Below are 25,601 nucleotides of genomic sequence, written 5' to 3'. Positions count from 1 at the left end.
CAACCAGAATAAATATGGTTTAGGGGTGGGGATCTCGACCATTTACAAGATATTTGAACTTTCTCAAATGGCAGGGGGTCGGGATGACCCCTGGGGACTAACCCTGTATATCATTCAAACCATCTTAGGATAACAAACCAAAATATATATGGTTTAGGGGTGGGGATCTTGACCACTTACAAGGTATTAGAACTTTCTTAAATGGCAGGGGGTCGGGATGACCCCTGGGGACTAACCCTGTATATCATTCAAACCATCTTAGCATGACAAACCAGAATATATATGGTTTAGGGGTGGGGATCTTGACCACTTACAAGATATTAGAACTTTCTTAAATGGCAGGGGGAGGGGGTGACCCCTGGGGACTACCCTGTATTTCATTTGATGTGCTTTATCATGACAAACCAGAATATATATGGTTTAGGGGTGGGGATCTCGACCATTTACAAGATATTAGAACTTTCTCAAATGGCAGGGGGTCGGGATGACCCCTGGGGACTAACCCTGTATTACATTTGATGTGCTTTATCATGACAAACCAGAATATATATGGTTTAGGGGTGGGGATCTTGACCACTAAGAAGATATTAGAACTTTCTTAAATGGCAGGGGGTGGGGGTGACCCCTGGGGACTAACCCTGTATAACATTTGATGTGCTTTATCATGACAAACCAGAATATATATGGTTTAGGGGTGGGGATCTCGACCATTTACAAGATATTAGAACTTTCTCAAATGGCAGGGGGTAGGGATGACCCCTGGGGACTAACTCTGTATATCATTCAAACCATCTTAGCATGACAAACCAGAATATATATGGTTTAGGGGTGGGGATCTTGACCACTTAGATATTAGAACTTTCTTAAATGGCAGGGGATGGGGGTGACCCCTGGGGACTAACCCTGTATTTCATTTAATGGGCTTTATCATTTAGAACATTTTCAATTAAAAAGATTGTGTCTATCACAAACGGTTTTCAATTTATAATCATTTGAAAATTTTAAAAAATAAAATCCCATAGGGTTCTATAGTAAAACCCTCTTTTCTTTTTGCCCCTCAAAGTACCCCTTTATAAACCCCATTGCACAAACAAAACCCTGATTGCACCACTAGACATGTTAGTCTAACATATTGTGAAACCCTAAGTTAATCTGACAAGCGGTTTTGGAGAACAGGTGCGGACAAGTTCAAATTTAAAAGCGGCCGAAGAAGAAGAAGAAGAAGAAGAATAATAATAATAACAAGAAATGATTGTTACAGGATGCTGTTACGAAGTCTCCCAAACGAAGCTCCCATAATTCGTAATTCACAGGGTCGCCTGACATTGGGCAAGGTCCAGTGAAAATTGGTTTGGTCCAGTAAAGTTATATGCATTAGTGATGCCTGGGGACTAACCTTGTATATCATTCAAATCATCTTGGCATGACAAACCAGAATATATATGGTTTAGGGGTGGGGATCTCGACCATTTACAAGATACTAGAACATTGGGGGTGGGGAGGAACCCCTAGGGACTGACCGTATACGTCATTCAAATGTTCGAGACATGACAAATAGGAATATATATGGTTTAGGGGTGGGGATCTCGACCATTTACAAGATATTAGAACTTTCTTAAATGGCAGGGGGTGGGGATGACCCCTAGGGACTAACCCTGTATTTCATTTGATGTGCTTTATCATGACCAACCAGAATAAATATGGTTTAGGGGTGGGGATCTCGACCATTTACAAGATATTTGAACTTTCTCAAATGGCAGGGGGTCGGGATGACCCCTGGGGACTAACCCTGTATATCATTCAAACCATCTTAGGATAACAAACCAAAATATATATGGTTTAGGGGTGGGGATCTTGACCACTTACAAGGTATTAGAACTTTCTTAAATGGCAGGGGGTCGGGATGACCCCTGGGGACTAACCCTGTATATCATTCAAACCATCTTAGCATGACAAACCAGAATATATATGGTTTAGGGGTGGGGATCTTGACCACTTACAAGATATTAGAACTTTCTTAAATGGCAGGGGGAGGGGGTGACCCCTGGGGACTACCCTGTATTTCATTTGATGTGCTTTATCATGACAAACCAGAATATATATGGTTTAGGGGTGGGGATCTCGACCATTTACAAGATATTAGAACTTTCTCAAATGGCAGGGGGTCGGGATGACCCCTGGGGAATAACCCTGTATATCATTCAAACCATCTTAGCATGACAAACCAGAATATATATGGTTAAGGGGTGGGGATCTTGACCACTTAGAAGATATTTGAACTTTCTTAAATGGCAGGGGGTGGGGTGACCCCTGGGGACTAACCCTGTATTTCATTTGATGTGCTTTATCATGACAAACCAGAATATATATGGTTTAGGGGTGGGGATCTCGACCATTTACAAGATATTAGAACTTTCTCAAATGGCAGGGGGTCGGGATGACCCCTGGGGACTAACCCTGTATATCATTCAAACCATCTTAGCATGACAAACCAGAATATATATGGTTTAGGGGTGGGGATCTTGACCACTTAGAAGATATTAGAACTTTCTTAAATGGCAGGGGGTGGGCATGACCCCTGGGGACTAACCCTGTATTTCATTTGATGTGCTTTATCATGACAAACCAGAATATATATGGTTTAGGGGTGGGGATCTCGACCATTTACAAGATATTTGAACTTTCTCAAATGGCAGGGGGTCGGGATGACCCCTGGGGACTAACCCTGTATATCATTCAAACCATCTTAGGATAACAAACCAAAATATATATGGTTTAGGGGTGGGGATCTTGACCACTTACAAGGTATTAGAACTTTCTTAAATGGCAGGGGGTCGGGATGACCCCTGGGGACTAACCCTGTATATCATTCAAACCATCTTAGCATGACAAACCAGAATATATATGGTTTAGGGGTGGGGATCTTGACCACTTACAAGATATTAGAACTTTCTTAAATGGCAGGGGGTGGGGGTGACCCCTGGGGACTACCCTATATTTCATTTGATGTGCTTTATCATGACAAACCAGAATATATATGGTTTAGGGGTGGGGATCTCGACCATTTACAGGATATTAGAACTTTCTCAAATGGCAGGGGGTCGGGATGACCCCTGGGGACTAACCCTATATATCATTCAAACCATCTTAGCATGACAAACCAGAATATATATGGTTAAGGGGTGGGGATCTTGACCACTTAGAAGATATTTGAACTTTCTTAAATGGCAGGGGGTGGGGTGACCCCTGGGGACTGACCCTGTATTTCATTTGATGTGCTTTATCATGACAAACCAGAATATATGGTTTAGGGGTAGGGATCTCGACCATTTACAAGATATTAGAACTTTCTCAAATGGCAGGGGGTCGGGATGACCCCTGGGGACTAACCCTGTATATCATTCAAACCATCTTAGCATGACAAACCCGAATATATATGGTTTAGGGGTGGGGATCTTGACCACTTAGAAGATATTAGAACTTTCTTAAATGGCAGGGGGTGGGGATGACCCCTGGGGACTAACCCTGTATTTCATTTGATGTGCTTTATCATGACAAACCAGAATATATATGGTTTAGGGGTGGGGATCTCGACCATTTACAAGATATTTGAACTTTCTCAAATGGCAGGGGGTCGGGATGACCCCTGGGGACTAACCCTGTATATCATTCAAACCATCTTAGGATAACAAACCAAAATATATATGGTTTAGGGGTGGGGATCTTGACCACTTACAAGGTATTAGAACTTTCTTAAATGGCAGGGGGTGGGGGTGGCCCCTGGGGACTAACCCTGTATTTCATTTAATGGGCTTTATCATTTAGAACATTTTCAATTAAAAAGATTGTGTCTATCACAAACGGTTTTCAATTTATAATCATTTGAAAATTTTTAAAAATAAAATCCCATAGGGTTCTATAGTAAAACCCTCTTTTCTTTTTGCCCCTCAAAGTACCCCTTTATAAACCCCAATGCACAAACAAAACCCTGATTGCACCACTAGACATGTTAGTCTAACATATTGTGAAACCCTAAGTTAATCTGACAAGCGGTTTTTGAGAACGGGTGCGGACAAGTTCAAATTTAAAAGCGGCGGAAGAAGAAGAAGAAGAATAATAATAATAAGAACTGAGCAAAAACAATAAGTCTTCCCAAACTTCGTTTGGGAGACTTAATAAGAACTGAGCAAAAACAATAAGTCTTCCCAAACTTCGTTTGGGAGACTTAATAAGAACTGAGCAAAACCAATAAGTCTTCCCATGGGAGACTTAAAAATACAGCTGGATATTGATATAAGATTGGTTTAGCATGAAATTCAATTTGTGAGGGTTCTGTTAAGACAGTTTCCCTGTATCAATATTCAACAGCTTTCTTTCTTTTTCTTTAAAAGTATTAAACGTATCTTACCTCTATCATTGTAGCTGCATTATCTTTCAAAAGTTTTTTTGGTGGAGCTGTGTCTATTACAAAATTAAATATCATTTCTTTACAGGGGAGATAATGCAGATCTTATTGGTCAATGAATATATGTACAGCATATGTTTGTAACATAACAATTACTGATCAGGATTATAAAGGTCAAGGTTGAGAACTTGACATTTGGTGATTTTGATTTTGATGATAGATCTTTGATACTGTGGATTCTTTATTATTCTTTGGATACCAATTTTCGTGGATTTCGTGGGTACAGGGTAACCATGAATTTAAATGTTCAACAATTTACAAACTTTCTAAAGGAATGTATGCAGACTTTGCCAAAACAACGAAATTGTATGCAGACTTTGCCAAAACAACGAAATTAAATATCCAGGAAAATGCAAGTTTTCCTCAATCCACGAAAATTGATACCCACGAAAATAAATGAATCCACAGTAGTCTTTTCTAGACTCAGGATGATTTACAAGAGCTTGACAATCTGTATAGACACTCGTCTTTTCATGAAGACCATATGTTAAACTCTTGCTGTCTTTTGGTTGTGACGTGTTGCTGTTTCATTGATGTGATATGATATTTCCTTTTATTCATGATTTTTAAAGTATTTTTAATTAACATGCAGTACTTTTTTTTCTGCAAAACCCTAAATCCCCTAAAAAAACTTATCTATACAAAACAATTTTTTTTCCGAATTGCATATATATATATATAAAAAAGAATTATTATTATGATCGGATAAAGTTTACATTGATCTTAAAAAGAAAACTTATTAAAAGACATTATTTGTTCATATATATCTTACACAAATAAAAGTTCAGATCTTTATCTTCAAGGTAACTTTTAACATACTTCTTGATGGCAAACACTGAAAAATATAAACATTCAAAAACATTCAACATGTATAAAATTATAAAACTGTTACAATAATGGTTCATTATGGATATGGTTCTGATTTTTGGTGGAACTGGGAATTATGCACTGTTAAAGTACATTTTGGAAAATGATTTTTTTTAATTTTTTAATAAGAGGGACTGTACTGTTCATGAGTGAGAAGATTTTTTTGTGATGTCTATTTTCCCTTATGACCCTCTTTCCTAAATAAAGGTAAATCTATGCATTCTTCAGAATATTTTAAGAACTTTAATTTAATGCCTTTGAATTGTGTTTTATCCACAGAAAAACAAAATTTTAACAAATACAATTGATCCAGATTAAACCAAATAATTGTTTTCCATCATGATAGCTGCTGTTGATGCACTAAACAATACTAATAAATTATTAAATATTATGTATAGATGTATTTGTAATAAAAAAAAATGGAGAATGTGGTCATGGGACACAGATGATGCCCTTGCTTGCATATAAATTTTTGATATTCAATTATCACTAGATTAAAACCTTTTAACATTTCTTGATGAAGACCTTTTGATTACTTATTATTACTTGATTGAAACATTTTAAAATCAAATATTACTTGATTGAAACATTTTAAAATCAAATATTACTGGATTGAAACATTTTAAAAACAAATATGACTGGACTGAAACATTTTAAAAACAAATATTACTTGATTGAATCATTTTATAATAAAATATTACTTGATTGAAACATTTTAAAATCAAATATTACTTGATTGAAACTTTTTAAAAACAAATATTACTTGATTGAAACCTTTTGAAATCTTATTATTACTTGATTGAAACCTTTTGATATCTGATTATTACTTGATTGAAACCTTTTGATCTTTTATCAGTAATTGATTAATATCCTTTGATCTCTAATTACTAATTCATAATACAAAATGATTATTCAATTGTGTTTTCTTTTAAATGCTTGATTGAAGTGAATACTTTTCACTACAAACACAAGCCAATTCTAATTTTGAGAAAATATTTTTATCTTAAATAGGGATCCATATCCATGGGAGTCATAAACTTTCAAACATCAGTTCTTCTCATAACACACAAACACCAATACAACTATGGACTCCTGCACTATCTTGTCTTATGCCCAGCAGCTGAAGACTTTACTCACATCACATGACCAAGCAGTGACCCAACTTAACTTACTAGGTAGCTTTTCCTTTTCTAATTCAAATTTAATTTAAGGTTTTCATTTCAGAGTGGTAAATTTGAAAATGCAATTCATATGTCATTAAATTAAATTAATAAAATAAAATAATGATATCTACAGTAAATGTTTTCAAACAAAACTTTCATGATTTATACTTTAATGTCAATTTTAAATATCAAAATTTCTATCAAATATGTGAATTCTAATATATATAAATAACTATTTTATGGATTTTTAACAGTATTCTTTTTTATTTACAGAAAGTAAGATCCAGCAGCTTGACCACTACTTGTTTACAGCAGACATCAATGGTTCTCATGGTAACAGTCTACGACTGCAGAGCCATAAGTCAACTACACTTGGTATCCGTAAGATGTACAACCAGTACAGAGAAAAGAAATGGAACCAGATCCAAGAGTTATCTACCCTGATCATGAAGTCTGCCAACTCAACAACAACATCCTTAGAGACTGACAACCAACCAGCCAGTCCATCCAGGAGACAACAGTTTGACAATGACAGCACTGTCCAGTCACTTACAGAAGACTTCTGTGTTTTTTCCAGAGACATTTAAACTCTCTTTAAAACTGAATATTTTGAAATAAAGTGCTTTTTGATATTATATTTGCTGCAAATTTTATTTTATGTGCTAATATCATTTTTTGGGTAACATTTGTGATATTTTTGTGAATGTTTAGTGCTTTATTTATGTGACATATCCTTATTAAAATATATGAAATGAAAAAAAAATCTTATTATTAATAACAATCATCAACAACATAACTGTACATATATATATATAATATAACAAAGTACACTGTTTATGAATTCATATTAAATAATCAAAAAAAGACATTTATACATATGTGTACTTATCTTAGATAAAAACATACCAGTTTCTCTAGGTCTGAACAGTCCCTGAAGAACAAGTTTGTCAGCAAACTGTATCCGAATAACAACCCTTTCATATTTATTATACTGTTCCTCTAACTTTTGTCTTCTCATGGATTGGGTCATCAAAAGCTGTTCTTCTTCACTTAAAAAAATGGGAATAAAACAGTGAATAAATTCAATATAATTGCACAAGAAAGTTTGTTAATCATGATTGATGATATCGGTCTTTATTCCACAAAATAGACATAAATTGTTTTTTTAAAACAAAAATAAACCAGTTATACATTTAAGATAAATGGATCAAATTTTTTTCAAAAAGCTTTACAATGGACTTTTCAACTATAAAATGTATGGATTTTTTATATGGCACTTTGCAGACTTTCAGATTAGCAAGAAGTTGCAATCCCACTTATTTTACATAATAACAAAACAAAATTGGTCAAGCAGGAAGAGACTGCCTAGAAGTCCTGAAAATCACTCACATAATACAACTCATCATTATAAATTTCAAGGCCTAATTTCAAATCTTTCAAGAATAAACAGGAGCAGCAATATATAACAAAATAAAATGCTCCGCAGGGCGCAGCTTGATACGACCGCAGAGGTCGAACCCTGAACAGTTGGGGGAAGTATGGACACAACATTCAAGCTTGATACAGCTTTGGATTTGGATTGTGATTAAATATTTGACACAGCATAGGTTTCTAACACAGATTGAATGTGGTCTAAGAACTTAAAAATTTTAAATTGGACAATCACCTATTATGGTCCAATATCCAAAATCTAAATACATGGTTAGATTCAGCATATCAAAGAACCCCAAGAATTCAATTTTTGATGAAATCAAACAAAGTTTAATTTTGGACCCTTTTGACCTCAATGTGGACAAAGTTGATAACGGGGCCCAAAAATCAAAAATCTAAATACATGGTTAGATTCAGCATATCAAAGAACCCCATATATTCAATTTTTGTTGAAATCAAACAAAGTTTAATTTTGGACCCCGATTTGGACCAACTTGAAAACTGGGCCCATAATCAAAAATCTAAATACATGTTTAGATTCAGCATATCAAAGAACCCTAAGAATTCAATTTTTGTTAAAATCAAACTAAGTTTAATTTTGGACCCTTTGGACCTTAATGTAGACCAATTTGAAAACGGAACCAAAAATTAAGAATCTAAATACACGGTTAGATTCGGCATATCAAAGAACCCCAATAATTCAATTTTTGATGAAATCAAACAAAGTTTAATTTTGGACCCTTTTGACCTCAATGTGGACAAAGTTGATAACGGGGCCCAAAAATCAAAATTCTAAATACATGGTTAGATTCAGCATATCAAAGAACCCCATATATTCAATTTTTGTTGAAATCAAACAAAGTTTAATTTTGGACCCCGATTTGGACCAACTTGAAAACTGGGCCCATAATCAAAAATCTAAATACATGTTTAGATTCAGCACATCAAAGAACCCTAAGAATTCAATTTTTGTTAAAATCAAACTAAGTTTAATTTTGGACCCTTTGGACCTTAATGTAGACCAATTTGAAAACGGAACCAAAATTTAAGAATCTAAATACACAGTTAGATTCGGCATATCAAAGAACCCCAATAATTCAATTTTTGATGAAATCAAACAAAATTTAATTTTGGACCCTTTGGACCTCAATGTGGACCAATTTAAAAACGGGGCCCAAAATCCAAAAACTATATACACGGTTAGATTCAGCATATTAAAGAACCCCATGAAATCAAGAATAAAACCCCATTGAAATTGGTCAAGAAATAAGCAATTTATAGGAAGTATCTTCTTTTGCACAATCCTGTGCTATTAAATATTTCTTGCTATTGCGCAATACTGTACAATTGACAATTTCTTGCTATTGCGCAATATTGTGCTATTGGATATTTCTTGCTATTGCGCAATACTATGCAATTGAAGATTTCTTGCTATTGCGCAATACTGTGCAATTGAAGATTTCTTGCTATTGTGCAATACTGTGTAATTGAAAATTTCTTGCTATTGCACAATACTTATTATATAATAATTTACACATCCTGTTTGGTGTGTATCTCCTACCATATCATTATTATTTGATTTTAAATATAAATCAGAAATAACCAACTTAAAATGGAAAATTTTAAAAGAAACAAAAAAGGAAAAAAAAATAAATCCCCCCCCCAAAATTTTTTGAACCCCCATTATGATTCATCACCCCCAAACTCAATCCCAGCCTTCCCTTTGTGGTATGGTACCTTGCAGTACAATTTCAGAGAGATCCATACACTTGAACACAAGTTATTGTCTGGAAACTAGAAAAAAATGTGTTTTTTGGCCCCTTTTTGGCCCCAAATTCCTAAACGTTTAGGGCAATTACCCCCAAACTCAAACCCAGCTTTCCCTTTGTGATATGGAACCTTGTAGTACAATTTCAGAAAGATCCATACACTTACACACAAGTTATTGTCATGAAACTAGAAAAATGCTTGTTTTTTGCCCCTTTTTTGGCCCCTAATTCCTAAAATTTGGAGGCAATTACCCCCAAAATCAATCCCAGCATTCCTTTAGTGATATGGAACCTTGTGGTACAATGTCAGAGAGATCCATACACTAACACACAAGTTATGTCTGGAAGTTACAAAAATGCTTATTTTTGGCCCCTTTTTGGCCCCTAATTCCTTTACTGTTATTACCATAACCCCCAAAATCAATCCCAACCTTCCTTTTGTGGTATTGAACCTTGTGGTAAAATTTCATAAAGATCCATTCACTTAAACTAAAGTTAGAGTGCGAAAACCAAGCGTCTTCGGACGACGCCGGACGACGACGACGCCGGACGACGACGCCGGACGACGACGATGCCGGACGACGACGACGCCAACGTCATACCAATATACGACCACAAAAATTTTTTTGCGGTCGTATAAAAATACATGCTCATATCAAAATTCAAAGTATTGAAAAAACAGAAAGTGACTGTCCACAAATCAGAAAATCACTTACTGTAAATTCAGAAATTATTGCGAGGTTTTTATTAATGCGAATAATGCGACTAGGTGAGTATCGCAATAATAAAAACTCGCATTTTGATAACTGCAACATAGATCTGTATGTAGATTTTTCTGAATTCGCAATAATTAAAATCGCATTCTTGTGTATTTTTGCAAAATCGCAAAAATAAATGCACGCAATAATTTCTGAATTTACAGTATATGGCACAAATATTATTAATATACCCTAAAAAAATAAAGTAAATAAACTGTTGACACAGAAATATGTCTTGCTTTTTGTAATTTGATAGTAAAATGCAAATGTTGAAATTAAAATGGCAATATTTAAACATGTAAACTATGCAAAACATTCAAGGTCAATGAACCATGACTGAAGGTTCAGGGCCAAATAACTTCAATGGAAATAAAAATTGCCAATGCTTATAAAAATGCATACCATACCAAATCACTGACACTTCAGAGAAAGGTTATCAAAACAAGTGAATCTGTGAGCTATTGCTCACTAATGATACCCCGCCGGTAAAAGTATAAGGTAAACAGGAAGTTGTTGAATGATGAATCTGAAAATGCATCACACGGTAGAGCTGACTCATATAAACCCTGAAACCAAATTTCAGAAATCCTTGTATTGCAGTTCCTGAGAGAATGTGACGAAAAATTTTCAACTTGGCCTTCATGTGTAAAATGATACAAGTGTTCGGTAAACAGGAAGTTGTTGAGTGATGAATCTGAAAACTTCACACAGTATAGCTGACTTACATAAACCCTGAAAACAAATTTCAGAAATCCTTGTACTGTAGTTCCTGAGAAAAATGTGACGAAAAATATTCATGGGACGGATGGATGGACAGACAGAGGTAAAACAGTATACCCCCACTTTTGTAAAGCGGGGGTATAATAAAAATCAACTGAAATAATTGGTTTTTGTTTATCTTTTTTTAATGTAAGAAATTATTGAGAAATTCTGGAAGAAAATAAATGTTCTCTCTATTCAAAAGTATTTGTCAACCGTTTTTTCATGTCTGAACCTTTTTTACATTAAACAATAAATATTTTTAGATATTCCCTATTTTCTGAAAATATTGATACATATAAATATACTGTGGATTCATTTATTTTCGTGGGTATCAATTTTCGTGGATAGAAAAAAAAAAGACGTTTCGTGGTATACGTAAATTCGTGGATCGCTGATTACAAAAAAAAAAAATTCAGATTTCTTTTTGATTTTGGAGATCATATAAACTCCTTGGTTTGATCAATAATAAAACAAACAAAAAAGAAGGAATTCATTGAAAAAGTTTTGAATTGTCAAAATCCTCGCTTGGTCATTCTAGGTTAAAGCGTTCATTGAAAACTTCTATTACAATAATGGACAGAGACAACTAATTATTTGTTTGTTTTACAATTTATAAATTCTTGTCGGAATTTTATAAGGCATTCAAAACTCTATGATTGAAAGCTCATTTCCCTAATCACGATATAATAAACAGTCATATAAGTAAAAGGTGTGAAAATAAATGTTCCTGTCATAAACAATATTACCTACGGGCAATATCCCTGTACTTAATCCTATTGATTTTTGATCACCAGTAAACCAAACTATGACACGGTGATTAACAACTTGCAGTTATTTTCCATGTACAGTTTTAATCAAGGAGTAGGGCCACGAAGGGTTAAAAACGGCCCTGTCTCAGAAATTGCCGAAATTACTGCAGAAGGATCACTAACTATTGTAGTTCTTAAAACGATAACCATTAGACATGTAACTGTGTTTGTATAATTTCCCAGGGCGTCAGAAAAGACCAAGGTACAATGGTATTTTAGCAATTTGCGCGTAACGTTAAAATTGTTTTCATTAACGTTCTAGTAACTTTATAATCATTTTACCACAAGAATTTTTTTATTAAATATTTCTTGAATCTCGTCAATATATCTTTTTTTTCTAACTCTATTAATAGAAACTAACTAATATTAACGTTTAAGCTGCAAAAAGAGCTTCAATTAAATTTTGTATAAAAGAGGGACGAAAGATACCAGAGGGACAGTCAAGTATAAGTGGCCCAAATACTTGTTTTCTGTATTGATATTCATGAAATAGAAATTGCAGATACTATGTAAACAAGCATAATTCTATAGCATAGATTAATTAAAAGTCATAAAGGATTTTAAAAGATAAGCAATGAATGTCTTCTATTGGGCAGAAGGTATTTAGATTGAAAGCTCTAAAATATCTTGGAGAGCGAAGTACAGTCGTAAAAAAGTATGAGGATAGTTGATCACACCACATCATCTTATTTGTATATGGAAAGAAAACCGTGATTCACTTAAACACAGAAAGTTTATTTTCTAGTAAAGAAGTAAAACATGAATACACAGATAAAGATAAACATTGTGAATAGACAGTACATAGCATTACATGTACTTCGATAATCATAGAACACATCATAATTGTACAAAATTATCAGACACCATAACCACACGTGCACTCATAAACATCATTCTCATTCCAGAGGATAACATGCTTACTCTCAAAGCAAACATTCAGAATTAAACACTTGAATGAACAATAGTTTCTTATAATACTGCCATTTATACGTCACTGACCACATTATATAGTACTGCTATCTCTAATTGTACCTAAAGCGCATGAAATATGTAGTCATCTGTAAAAATTGAAAATATAATTCTCTCAAATAGTTCAATGAATCCTTTTTTATATTTTCTCGGAACTTTTTTCTTAGATAAAGTAATAGTTTAAAGGCAGTGGCTATTTTGCCGGCGCCGCCAAAATTAAAAATATGCTATTTTGCCAACTTTCGGTAAGCGGAAGCCTAGCATGCCAGTAAAAAAATTGTGTTTACAGATATGCAATTCAAAACTGAGTCAGACTTTTATTTCAAAACTAAATTTAATTTAAATATTTATGATTTTGAAGCTATGTGATTATTTTTTTTAGACTGTATAACGTTTTTATCAATTCAATATGCTATGAGATTTTTGTCTTTCATTTTTTGTACAGCATAGTTTAAAAATCTGAGATTTTATTCTGATGCATACATGTAGCATTATACTGACCTTAGAAGTAATTTCAATTACATGTTTTGATATGATTTCATTGCTACAAATGGATGCTCAATAGTTTTTATTTTTATTCCTTTTTACAAATTCTTATTTTCACTTGAACTCATAAATGTTTTTAAACAATTTTATCTCAAATATTGTGACATTTATCTTATTCAACTATATTTCGAATAATAATTTGATTCTTTTATGTTGACAATGCACATTTTCGTAGTGTTTTTCACAAGTAAATATTAAAATTCACTCTTTACAAAGAACCGCCAAAATAACAAATTCACTGTATTGCCGGCGCCAACAAAATAGACTAAGTCATTGCTATCGAAATATGCTATTTTGCTTGTTTTAATTAAGATATTTTAATTAAAGACGACAAAATAGCACATTTCTATTTTGCCGACGGCGGCAAAATAGCCACTGCCTAGTTTTAAAAACTCAAACATTTGACAGAATACTCATTCAAATTTGTCCATTGTGGACGATTCCATTTAGTGATTTAGCTATATCGAATTAAATCTATCCGACTTTTGCATGTTTCTTTCAATTACGTTTTCAAAAAACAAATACTTTCATTATTTTATGATTCGTGTTCTCGTTAAACATGTTAAACATGTTAAAGGGGCATTAGCTATGAGGAAAAAAAAAAAAAGAGTTTTTTTTGTTCAATCATTAATGAAAGTGAAATAGTGAAATAATAATTCGCTTTTAGCAGCCAGTCTGGTTCAGTTCTGTCAAAATAAGCGAAGAAACATCGCTTATGAATTTAATATTCACTTGCAAGTGGATAATTCGACATCATTAAATCCATATTCATGTGAATTTCAATTGAACCCCTTAGCTAGAGATGGGTTACGCATGAACTAGGCATGTTCAGGTATTAAAAGTAAAAGAATTGGAAGTGAAACAAGGGTAAACCATTTGGTTGACTGATTCGATCTACAAAAACTCATTCTTATACAGGTGAAAACGATTATTAAGATATTGATTTAACCTATAATTTCAAATGAAACAGACCTAGAAAAATCCAATTGCACGAGTTTGCTATCTATTCATATCTTTGTTTATGTTTAAATCGGGTGAGATGACCGTCGGCAGTCTTCAGAAGGTCGCCTCAATGGTTAATTAGATGGGGTCTAGACTAAAATACACACGAAATGCTGATACATACTATCGAGTCTATGCATCGTAAATTGTTTATTTTACACTTTTTTTAATGTGAATATACGTTTTAGTATGTTATAAGTCGAATATGAGAATTTGAGTCAAATCGGTAAACATGAATTTGACAACTAATGCCCTTTTAAGTTTTAAACTGAAATTCTTTTATAAGGTTTTACAATTGTCAATTTATTCTTAATTAGCTTTTATCTTGTAATCTTAAATAGTCTTGCTCTTGGTTAAAGTGTTCCAGTATTCCACATACAACTACCATTCTTATCTCGAAAAAAGTTCAAGTGTAATTTCTTATTATTTTTATTATCATTTGGTCAAATTAAACAGATTCATGCCTCAATCCGTATGAAAAAAAGAAGATGTGATATTATTGCAAAGAAGACAACTTTCAACCAGATACCGAATGACGTGCCCATATGGATGTATTTTAAAACTAATAGATATCCATGAATATCAGTTTTTTTTTATTTGGCGTTGATTGTAACGATGTAAGTGTATGTAAGCTGCGTCCATTCAAGTAATTATTATCTATAACTATAATTAATATACAAGATCAATTATTTTCGTCTATATATAAAAAAGAGATGTGGTATGATTGCCAATGAGACAACTCTCCACAATGTTTGTTTTCTTTAAAGTGAAATGAAATGTGAACTATTTCTCATGGATATGTTATATTAAATGTTTTAAGAGTTTTCTAAAAATTTGCTTAGTTGCAAAAAGTATGATATAAACAAATAGGTTTCAAAAAGATGAGCAAGAGGAGTACTGAGATAAACGTCAATGTGACAGCTACCTTACAATAATTAAAATTAATATTCTATTCTTCAACTGCACTCTGCTCACTGTCACTTTCGTCCATGGCATGTGGGATAAAATGCTGCATCGTCAAGAGAAGCTCCTCATTTCTGGACTCCATGTGTGATGTCCAGATTATGTCTTGTATACCCTAGATACCAGAGTCTAGACGCAATGTGCGCAAATTAAATGTTCTTGTCCGGAATATGCATCTAACTTGCCGTTGGACGTTAAACAGTCATCCATCATCATGAGACAAACAACTCATGTAGTAAAGTGGTGTGTTTCTTTGATATTCAATATTCTTTTTTTTTCTTTTTCCCCAAAAAGTGAATTAATAGACGCGTAAATATCTCCTCAAAAGATTTTAAAATTTTTAATCTTTTATTTAATTATGTTAAAAGTCATTATTGTACTGTAACTTTAGAGGAGATATGATTGATAGTTGTTTGACAAACGTCCAGTGGAAAATACTTCATGCATATTTATGATGGAGAGCAATTTAGAGAATCTATTTCAAACAGGAAACAAGAAATTGCATGTGTTGTCATTGAACATAAGAGAAAATTATCCAAAAGGCAGAAGGGGGTTGTGGGGCAACAAAGAATAAGATGACCATTAAAATAATACAACACCATGAACATATAGTGGGGACAAAAAAAAAAAACAGCAACAAAAATATAAAAACAGGTAACTACAGATTGAACACAAACCTCAGGCCATCACAAGAAACGAAAAAATCAGAAATATAAAGTTATCTCATAGATGATTTATTCAGCCATTTTTGTTGGTCGCTTGTAACATAGTCTCATTCAACTTTTAAAGAGGCCACCAAAAAGAGACCAAATAAACAATTGCTCCTTGTATGCATTCCGCCCAATTATGCACGCTATCACGCGTGAATATCAGATATTTATTTGAAGTTACCCAAGCTATATGATTGTGTCGGACAGTTTTGTTTCATCTTTATTTCAGTTTTCATTGAAACTAAATATTTGTTCTGGATGAATGTTACGGACATTATACACCATGCCCTCTCATGGCATCGTAATTTTTATTCAATATTCTTTTTTTTTTTTCTTTTTCCCAAAAAACTGAATTAATAGACGCGTAAATATCTCCTCAAAAGAAATTTAAATCTTGAATTATTTATTTAATTACGTTTAAAGTCATTATTGTACTGTAACTTTAGAGGAGATATGATTGATAGTTGTTTGACGAGCGTCCAGTGGAAAATACTTCATGCATATTTATGACGGAGAGCAATTAAGAGAATCTATTTCAAACATGAAACAAGAAATTCTCACGTGCTTTCTTCTTATGTCCTACGATTTTCTATGTATGTTATTGTTCATAGTTCTGTAATTCATTTACACCATCCGTAGTAATTATTTAAAATGTTAACTTGGCATGCCATACATGAAAGAAAATGCGGACGTGAAAGAAAGCACTTCATCAAAGCGTCAACATGAGATTACATTCCGCTGAGGTTACATTTCGACAATTTCGTCATTAAAAAACAAAATACGTGTTTCTAAAAGGAAACTTGAATTAGATTTTTTATGTTGACACCCATATCGATCTCTTGGATATAGAATTTTACGGAAAAAAACTACGGCTCTAATTTAAAACTCATATTTTTGTTTGCATAGCACAGACCGGGGTAATTATTACAAAATAACGTGGAAATGATCTTTAAAATAATTTGCAAATTCGTAACTTTTATTTCCACCACTTAAATTGTCTTGTTTTCTAATAAAAAACAGTTATGAGAATGAATCTATCCGTGTTTAAAAACCTTGCCAGATTGGCAGTTAACGAAGCTAAAAAAAGAGACTTGTTATTCCATTTTCTTCTTTTTTGTTTGTTATAAATCAGAAAATAATAAATTATAGTATTTATTCTATTTATAGCAATTGTACAAGTTCTTGGTACAGTTATTTTCCGTCACAGAATCTATCGTACTTCGGAAATGGCCGCGTTGAATCAGGATTTGCTTGTTACTAATGTTAGCAAAAGTTAAATTTTCGATGTGGCCACAGGCCTCGACCACGCTAATAATGTTGCAAACTGAGTCAAAAAGCCAAACAATCAACATAAGAGTAAAATTACTTTGGTCGAGGCTTGTGGCCAATGCGAAATTTAACCAGGAAGTGTGAATTTGTTTAAGAATTTTGACATTTTATGCGTTCCGGTTTTATTCCGGGTATTACGTCACATTAATGACGTCACATAAATATGATTTTATACTATAATAACAAATAACGATATACGTAGATATGTTTTAGCTATAAAGGATCCACCTAATTTCTCTTTTATTTTTTGTCACCTCAAAGGGCCAATATCGGCACTTCGTGGCCATACTCCTTTAAAAAGTAAATTATCACTGATATTCGATATATTTATTATTGATTTAATCAAAATACTTGTATCTTCTTTCAATAAAAACATGTGTTATGTTACAATGTTTATCGCTAGTCATCACTATACTAGAACTGCATAACATAACCGGAAATAAACATCCGACTCCATACACATTTCTCAGGATTATTCTTCGTTGAATTCTTAAATTTGTGGTTCACTGTGACCCACGAAACCCACGAAAGTTGGTATACCACGAATAAAAATGAATCCACAGTATACTATGGATTCATTATTATTCGTTGGATACCAATTTTCGTGGATTTCTTTGTTACAGGTGAACCACGAAATTAAATGTTCAACGAATAACAAATTTCATATAGTCTTCTATGCAGACTTTGGCAAAACCACGAAATCAAATATCCACAAAAATGCAAGTTTTCCTCAATCCACGAAAATTGGTACCCACGAAAATAAATGAATCTACAGTATCTATTTTTAAATGTAAAAAGGTTGAACTGTTAATGTTATATCTGTTCTTATTTGAAAAAAACAATTTTTTTTCTTACTTTTTCTTTTGTAAATCCTGCATCATTGTTCTCACATCCTTTTCTGTCACCTCAAAAAAATCTTCTGAAATTTCTATAAGAAAGAGACAAAATATGACTAAAGTTATTGCGAACCCAAAGAAAGTTTTCCACAGTGCCATCTCTATCTTGACCAGGTATTTAAACTTTTGTAAGTTCACCTGTCCTATTGAATAAATACAATAGCTATTGTTCTCCATGTAGTTTTTTCACTGGGACCTTTAAATTTCTTCTAAGAGAAATCTATCACTCATTGATTAATTTACCTGAGTAAAAAAAAAATCTTGTAAATAGAGGAAAATAGATATAGGAAGATGTGCTATGAGTGCCAATGAGACAACTCTCCATCAAAGTTTTATACTCAAAACTGCATGTGATGTTATATTTATTCAATATTGATAATATATTTTCAATCGGTTGAATGTAAACAGTGATGCAAAGTTGAAACATTAATAAAATATAAAAAAGAAGATGTGGTATGATTGCCAATGAGACAACTCTCCACAAGAGACCAAATGACACAGAAATTAACAACTATAGGTCACCGTACGGCCTTCAACAATGAGCAAAGCCCATACCGCACAGTCAGCTATAAAAGGCCCCGAAATGACAATGTAAAACAATTCAAACGAGAAAACTAACGGCCTAATTTACGTACAAAAAATGAACGAAAAACAAATATGTAACACATAAACAAACGACAACCACTGAATTACAGGCTCCTGACTTGGGACAGGCACATACATACAGAATGTGGCGGGGTTAAACATGTTAGCATTGATTTATGTTATATTAATAATATATTTATAATATATTTTCATTCAGTTTAATATAAACATTGATTCAATCATAAAAAGTTGATTTCTGACAAAACTTTCAACATTGTTCCTTTTAAAAAAAAATGTGTTTGACATGAATAAAAACTTGAAAATTATGATGTTCAAATTAAGATCTTCTTAAATGTATTCTATAACTAGACAAAAAAAAATCAAATTTCAATAGGCACATTGATAAAACTTTTGTTTGAAATCAACTTTTTATGATTGAATCAATGTTTATATTAAACTGAATGAAAATATATTATTAATATTGAATAAATACATTATCACACGCAGTTAATGAGTATAAAAAAAGTATTTTTGTCTATATATAAGAATTTTTTTTTACTCAGGTAAATTAATCAATGAGTGATAGATTTCTCTTAGAAGAAATTTAAAGGTCCCAGTGAATAAACTACACAGAGAAAAATAGCTATTGTATTCATTCAATAGGAAAGGTGAACTTACAAAAGTTTAAATACCTGGTCAAGATAGAGATGGCACTGTGGAAAACTTTCATTGGGTTCGCAATAAAAGAGCTGTACCATAACAGTTAAATAGAAGATTTACTTCTTAATTATGTTTGCTTTTGCTAACCATATACATACACCTTTTTCTAAGTAAATAAGGGCTCATTCATGCGTACAAATGTATAGTGGATTATATTTATGTAATGCTTACTTCATACTTTATTTGGCCTTTTAACTTTTTTGATTCAAGCTTCACTGATCAGTCTTTTGTAGATGAAACGTGCATCTGGCATACAAAATTATAATCCTGGAATCATCTGTTTTTTATATGTTTTTTTCATACACTATTTTGACAACAGATGGATAAATGTTCAGTAAAATAACACCATGTTGCCCCTTAGGATGTTAGACATATTGTTTTTGATGATCGAAATGTTATGAAAGAATTGTCATCATCAAGGTATTGAATGCCAAGTTTCACAAAATATATACATGTAACAAATTCACATTTTGGATGTCTGTCTCCAAGTCTATTACCTAAATTGCATGAAAGAAATGTTTAATTTGATTGAAAAAGAAGATAACATTTTATTCACATAATTTAAAATCTATATTACATCAACTTGATTGTAAGTGTTTATATCAACACATTGCAGTACAATTACTACCTTACTTTTCAAATGACTTATCAAAATAAATATGTTAGAAATAAAAAGCATCACTTTAATAGTTCCCATGAAGAGAAATTCAAGTCATAAAGGATTGTTAGTATGCTTGATGACGTGACTGTGGTTTATCTACATAAGTTTGGTAAAATTGCTGACCAGTTGAACAGTTTGATTTGATTGATTGATTGTGTTTAAAGGCACTTTCAGCACTCCAGGCTATAGTGTGGCATCCCATTTTAATTGGTAGAAGAAGCCATAGTACCCATAGAGAACCACAACCTTCAGGAGGAAAACTGACAGTCCTCGTCAATAAGAAAATTGTGAAATCAAACTGCACTTGGTTGAGAATTTTAAATATTCTGCAAAAGGTGGATAGAAACACTTATTATCAAGTCACAATAACTGTAATAATAAACTACCTTGGTTAGCACCAGTTGATTTGATCACTTCGTCCATACTAAATATCATTGTCTCTCTATCACAAGGCTATATCAATAAATAGTAAAATTATTTCACATGTAAAAGTAACATTTAATTCCAATCTATACATGTAATATAACACGTTAAGGCATATAATGTGCACCAATTCAAATTCATATAATGTGATGTACTGATGTCAAATAGTATAAAATAAACATAACTTAAAAATCAAGTATTGAAGAGGTGGAACTCTACTTATTAAGATGGCTAAATAAACAATTTAAGTGAAATTCAACTCTTCAGTTAAAAATGAGAAACAAGTCTTAAGGAAATCTATGTCAAATAACATTATCAATCAATTTGTTACATCAAATTATTCATTTTTCTTTTCTTTATTCTCATCATATCAAGGGGTTATAGTTTAATTGAAATGTCTATAAGATCAATTTTCTTTTTTTTTTCTTTTACTAAAAATGTCCATAGAAAAGTCTTGATAAAAATATAAAATATTAAACCGTTCTTATCATTAACACCCCTACAAACTTATATCAATGGTTCTTCAGACATTTATTATCTGAAAGAACCTTACATTATAATTAAAGGTCCTTATTCATAAATTTTTTAATGCTCACCTTATATTCTTCTTTGTTTACAGAGCTGGAAAAAAACACAGAGTTATTTCAACTGATATCAAATTGTTCTTTCTGTATTTGCTTTGTATATCGATTGACATATAACTGTGGAGGTGAACGAATCATGAGAGGCAAGGGCTCACGCTAGCAGGCGCCTGGGGCGAAAAAGTCCATCCATCACTTCGCTTTGTCCGACCGTTAAAAGCGATATCTGGTCCCCCTGGTGTTCACAATAGTCCTTTCAGTCCATTTCTTCATTGGGAATTTTCAATTTTTACCAAGTCAATGAATCAGCAATTTTTCATTTATAAAAAAGGAAATTAAATTCAAGAGCCTCAGAGTGTGTTTACAATTTATGCTCCAAATCCTGCTTGTATAGAATTATGAATTGCACATTCAAGAGAAAGTTACAACACTTAACAGTTAATAAAGAGTATAGTGAAGGTCTTCATCTTATTACAGAGATTAGTCTCAAGTACTCTTGAGTTAAGAAATTCAGCAAAAGCTTAAAATGACCATGCTTGTTATAATGCCAATCTTGCATTGTTTAAAGAGAACACTTACAGAATCAACGTTAACCTACTGTTCATTGATCCGTGAAAACAACAAGGAAAGATCTGGGCCAAAATTGCCCTTATATCAATTGAATTTAAAATTTCTCACGTTTGCAGAATTAAATGTTAAAATCTATTTCTTTCTTTAAACATTGCAGTTTTGGTTGAAATATTTCTTTTTAATTGGTTTTTACAGCCATGAAATGACAGTACACATGTACCTGTAAAGTCAACAAGAGTGCACATGCTGAAATGTCTCGCCTGCTTTATTGACCATTGATTTTATGTTGACAGTCCTAACTATAAAGTTTTAATACAAGTATCACATGAACTTAACATGATACAAGAAAATGAGGTCAAGGTCAGATAAGCCAGAAATAAGTGTACACCTTACAATCATTCCATACACCGAATATAGTTGACCTATTGCTCATAGTATACAAGAAACAGACCATGAAAACTTTACATTGACCAATGAACCATGAAAATGAGGTCAAAGTCAAATGAATGATGCCAGACAGACATGTACACCCCTTCAATAATTCCATGCATCAAATATAGTTGACCTATTGCACAAAGTATCTAAGAAACAAACTTTACCAGGAAAACTTAACATTGACCAATGAACCATGAAAATAAGGTCAAGATCAGTTGATACCTGCCAGACAGATATATACACCTTACAATCATTCCATACACCAAATGTAGTAGACCTATTGCTTATAGTTTAAGAAAAACAGACCAAAACACAAAAACTTAACTTTGAGCAATGAACCGTGAAAATGAGGTCAAGGTCAAATAAAACCTGTTAGACTAACATGTACATTGTAAAATATTTCCTTACACCAAATATAGTTGACCTATTGCATATAGTATCGAAAAACAGACCAAAACATAAAAACTAAACTTTAACCACTGAACCATGAACATGAGGTCAAGATCAGATGACAACTGCCAGTTGGATATGTACACCTTACAATCATTCCATACACCAAATATATTAGACCTATGGCTTATAGTATCTGAGATATGGACTTGACCACAAAAACTTAACCTTGTTCACCGATTCATGAAATGAGGTCGAGGTCAAGTGAACTGGCTTACAGGCATGAGGACCTTGCAAGGTATGCACATGCCTAATATAGTTACCCTATTACTCATAATAAGAGAGAAATTAGCATTACAAAAAATCTTAACTTTTTTTTTCAAGTAGTCACTGAACCATGAAAATGAGGTCAAGGACAATGGACATATGACAGATGGAAACTTCATAACATAAGGCATCTATATACAAAGTATGAAGCATCCAGGTCTTCTACCTTCTGAAATATTAATATTTTAAGTAGTTATTTAATGCCGCCACCGCATCACTATCCCTATGTCTTGTTTTTCTGCGACAGAAGTCGCAGGCTCGACAATAAAATGACAAAAAATCTTGACTGTCTGTCTCACATCTATAATATAAAGCTTTTCCCAAAAAATAATCATACAGGATGTTTTTTGAGTGTATCTAATCTCTGACAAAGAATTATTTTAGTGAAAATTATTATAAATTTCAAAATATTAAACAATGAACCTTTGAGAAAATACATCTACTTTAGAAGCTGCTTTATTTCATTCTTGCAGAGATTTCATTGAATCATTATAACTAACCTTAATTCATTTTGATATAAATCTTTTCCTTTTGTTTCTTCTGGGAACTACAATTAAAGAGCAATTTTCAAACAGTTGCAATATTCATATTAATGGTTATCCCTATCAATTTTATTTTTTTATTATTTGGTATCTTCAGGAATTTGTAAAAGCAAGGCAATAAAAATGATTGTATGGTCTAAATACACTTCAAACAATTTTCATTTGATGTGAAGGTTATATTTGAGGCTTGATATTATGTTTGTTTACAGTAAATACTTTCAAATCCATCACATTCAAACCAACAACTTCAGTTGTGGTCACATCAAATTGAAACTTGAGGCAAATTAAAAAATAATATGTCAAATTAGGAATTTGCTGATGTAACCACAACTTCAGTTGTTGGTTTGAATGATGACTACCTAGTATAAAATTTTTATATTTTTTTCTAATTTCTAAAAAAATAACTATATTCACCACAATATACATTTTCTTTGCTGACGTGACCTTACAAGCATTTCAGCTCTTCAAACTTCTTTATAGAAAAAAGTAAAACAAATCTTCTAACCAACATTAAAAGCACAAACACTGAAAATCTTGAATATATCTTTCCCCTTGATCCCTACATAAACCGATCCTCACAAAATTAACTTGTCACTAAACTTAAACTGTTTATAATGGTAAATTTGGTTTTCAAGCCATCAAAATGATGGTGTTATCCATATAAACCTTAAATCCCTGAAATGACTGTTGTTGTGGGGGTCTTCTCTGTCCTGATGCTGATTGAACACCTTGTCGTATCTGTGAAACATCTACCCCAATCTGTGACATATATGCTGCTGCCATCTGACGTGCAACCTGAAATTTTATAAAGTTAAATAATTTCAAATTTTTTTTGAGAGATTTCACATATCGTTTCATAAAAAGTTTAGTGTTCATTTTATTTTTTCTTCAGAAGAATTTAGAGTCAATGAATAAAGCAACCAGACAACTTGTAATTTAACATGAAATATCAAAGATTTATCTCTCCAAAACAAAATTTGTAGAACATATAGGTCAAACTGACTTACATATAGTTATTCAATGTTGTATTACACAAGAGAATTTAAATAGTGAAACATCATTGATATACAATCATTAGTTTTTTAGAACCAAATAAATCCCAGTGAAAGTATAGACATAAAGACAGACAATCTTTATGCCAAAGCCACATTCATGACAGGAGAAATAAAATATTAAATATGATATCCAAACATTCAAAATTAACATGACTCTCAATTTTTTTTTTCTATAAATCATACCTGTTGTTCTCTTGGTGTTAAATCGTAAAAATCATCAGGAGTAATAACTTCCACACCAGGTATATTCATATTCCTCAATGCTTCAGCCCCTCGTCTGATAGCCTCAGCCTGAGATCTACGATCAGTACCATTCTGACTTAAATTTCTACTTCCAGCAGTAACTATATTATCACTAATTGTATTTTCTGTCCTATCTACATCCATTGATTGATTCACTGTAGTCACATGTTCTGAACTATCAGTTTCCATTGGTTCTGAATTATTAGCACTACTTTTACTTTGGGATTTCTTACTTTCATTTTCATCATTTGATTGTTTTGAGACATTTTCATCATTATGAGTAGTTTCAGGTTTTAATCCAGGTTGATTAGATTGCACATTCTGATCTGCTTTTATTTCAGTAGATTTTGAATCTTTTGGTTGATCTGACTGAGAATTTTGTCTAGCAGCTATCTGTTCTAGTCTAGCATTGTTTACTTGTTCTTTCTCTAATTTAGATATTATGTCTGCTAAAACACTATCTTCAACTGGTCTTTGAGCATATCTATGAAATAAACATAATATAACTTTTTAGTATTATTCACATTGTTTGTCTGTTTAGCCTCAATTTGCAGCAATGAAACTTACATTCTATGAAAACAAGAGTGCATACGCTGAAATGTCTCGCCTTCTTTACTAACCATTGATTTT

General features: G+C 32.6%; 1 protein-coding gene across 1 annotated transcript in view; it reads right to left on the bottom strand.

Moving 5' to 3' along the window:
• Positions 1-25,601, bottom strand: part of LOC127709813 (tether containing UBX domain for GLUT4-like) — a 71,785-nt gene that overhangs the window by 30,508 nt on the left and 15,676 nt on the right. Inside the window, exons 6-14 of the mRNA XM_052215469.1 lie at positions 24,912-25,455; positions 24,340-24,468; positions 23,632-23,678; positions 21,425-21,449; positions 20,792-20,858; positions 18,399-18,471; positions 7,402-7,544; positions 5,238-5,300; positions 4,409-4,461 (exon numbers count right to left, since the gene is read on the bottom strand). Of these exons, the coding sequence (XP_052071429.1) occupies positions 4,409-4,461; positions 5,238-5,300; positions 7,402-7,544; positions 18,399-18,471; positions 20,792-20,858; positions 21,425-21,449; positions 23,632-23,678; positions 24,340-24,468; positions 24,912-25,455 (1,144 nt within the window). The remainder of the gene's footprint in view (positions 1-4,408; positions 4,462-5,237; positions 5,301-7,401; positions 7,545-18,398; positions 18,472-20,791; positions 20,859-21,424; positions 21,450-23,631; positions 23,679-24,339; positions 24,469-24,911; positions 25,456-25,601) is intronic.

The sequence above is a fragment of the Mytilus californianus genome, unplaced genomic scaffold (genome assembly GCF_021869535.1).
Source record: "Mytilus californianus isolate M0D057914Y unplaced genomic scaffold, xbMytCali1.0.p SCAF_7, whole genome shotgun sequence".
NCBI classification, from domain to species: Eukaryota; Metazoa; Mollusca; class Bivalvia; order Mytilida; family Mytilidae; genus Mytilus; species Mytilus californianus.
This window is presented reverse-complemented; position numbering and strand designations above follow the sequence as displayed.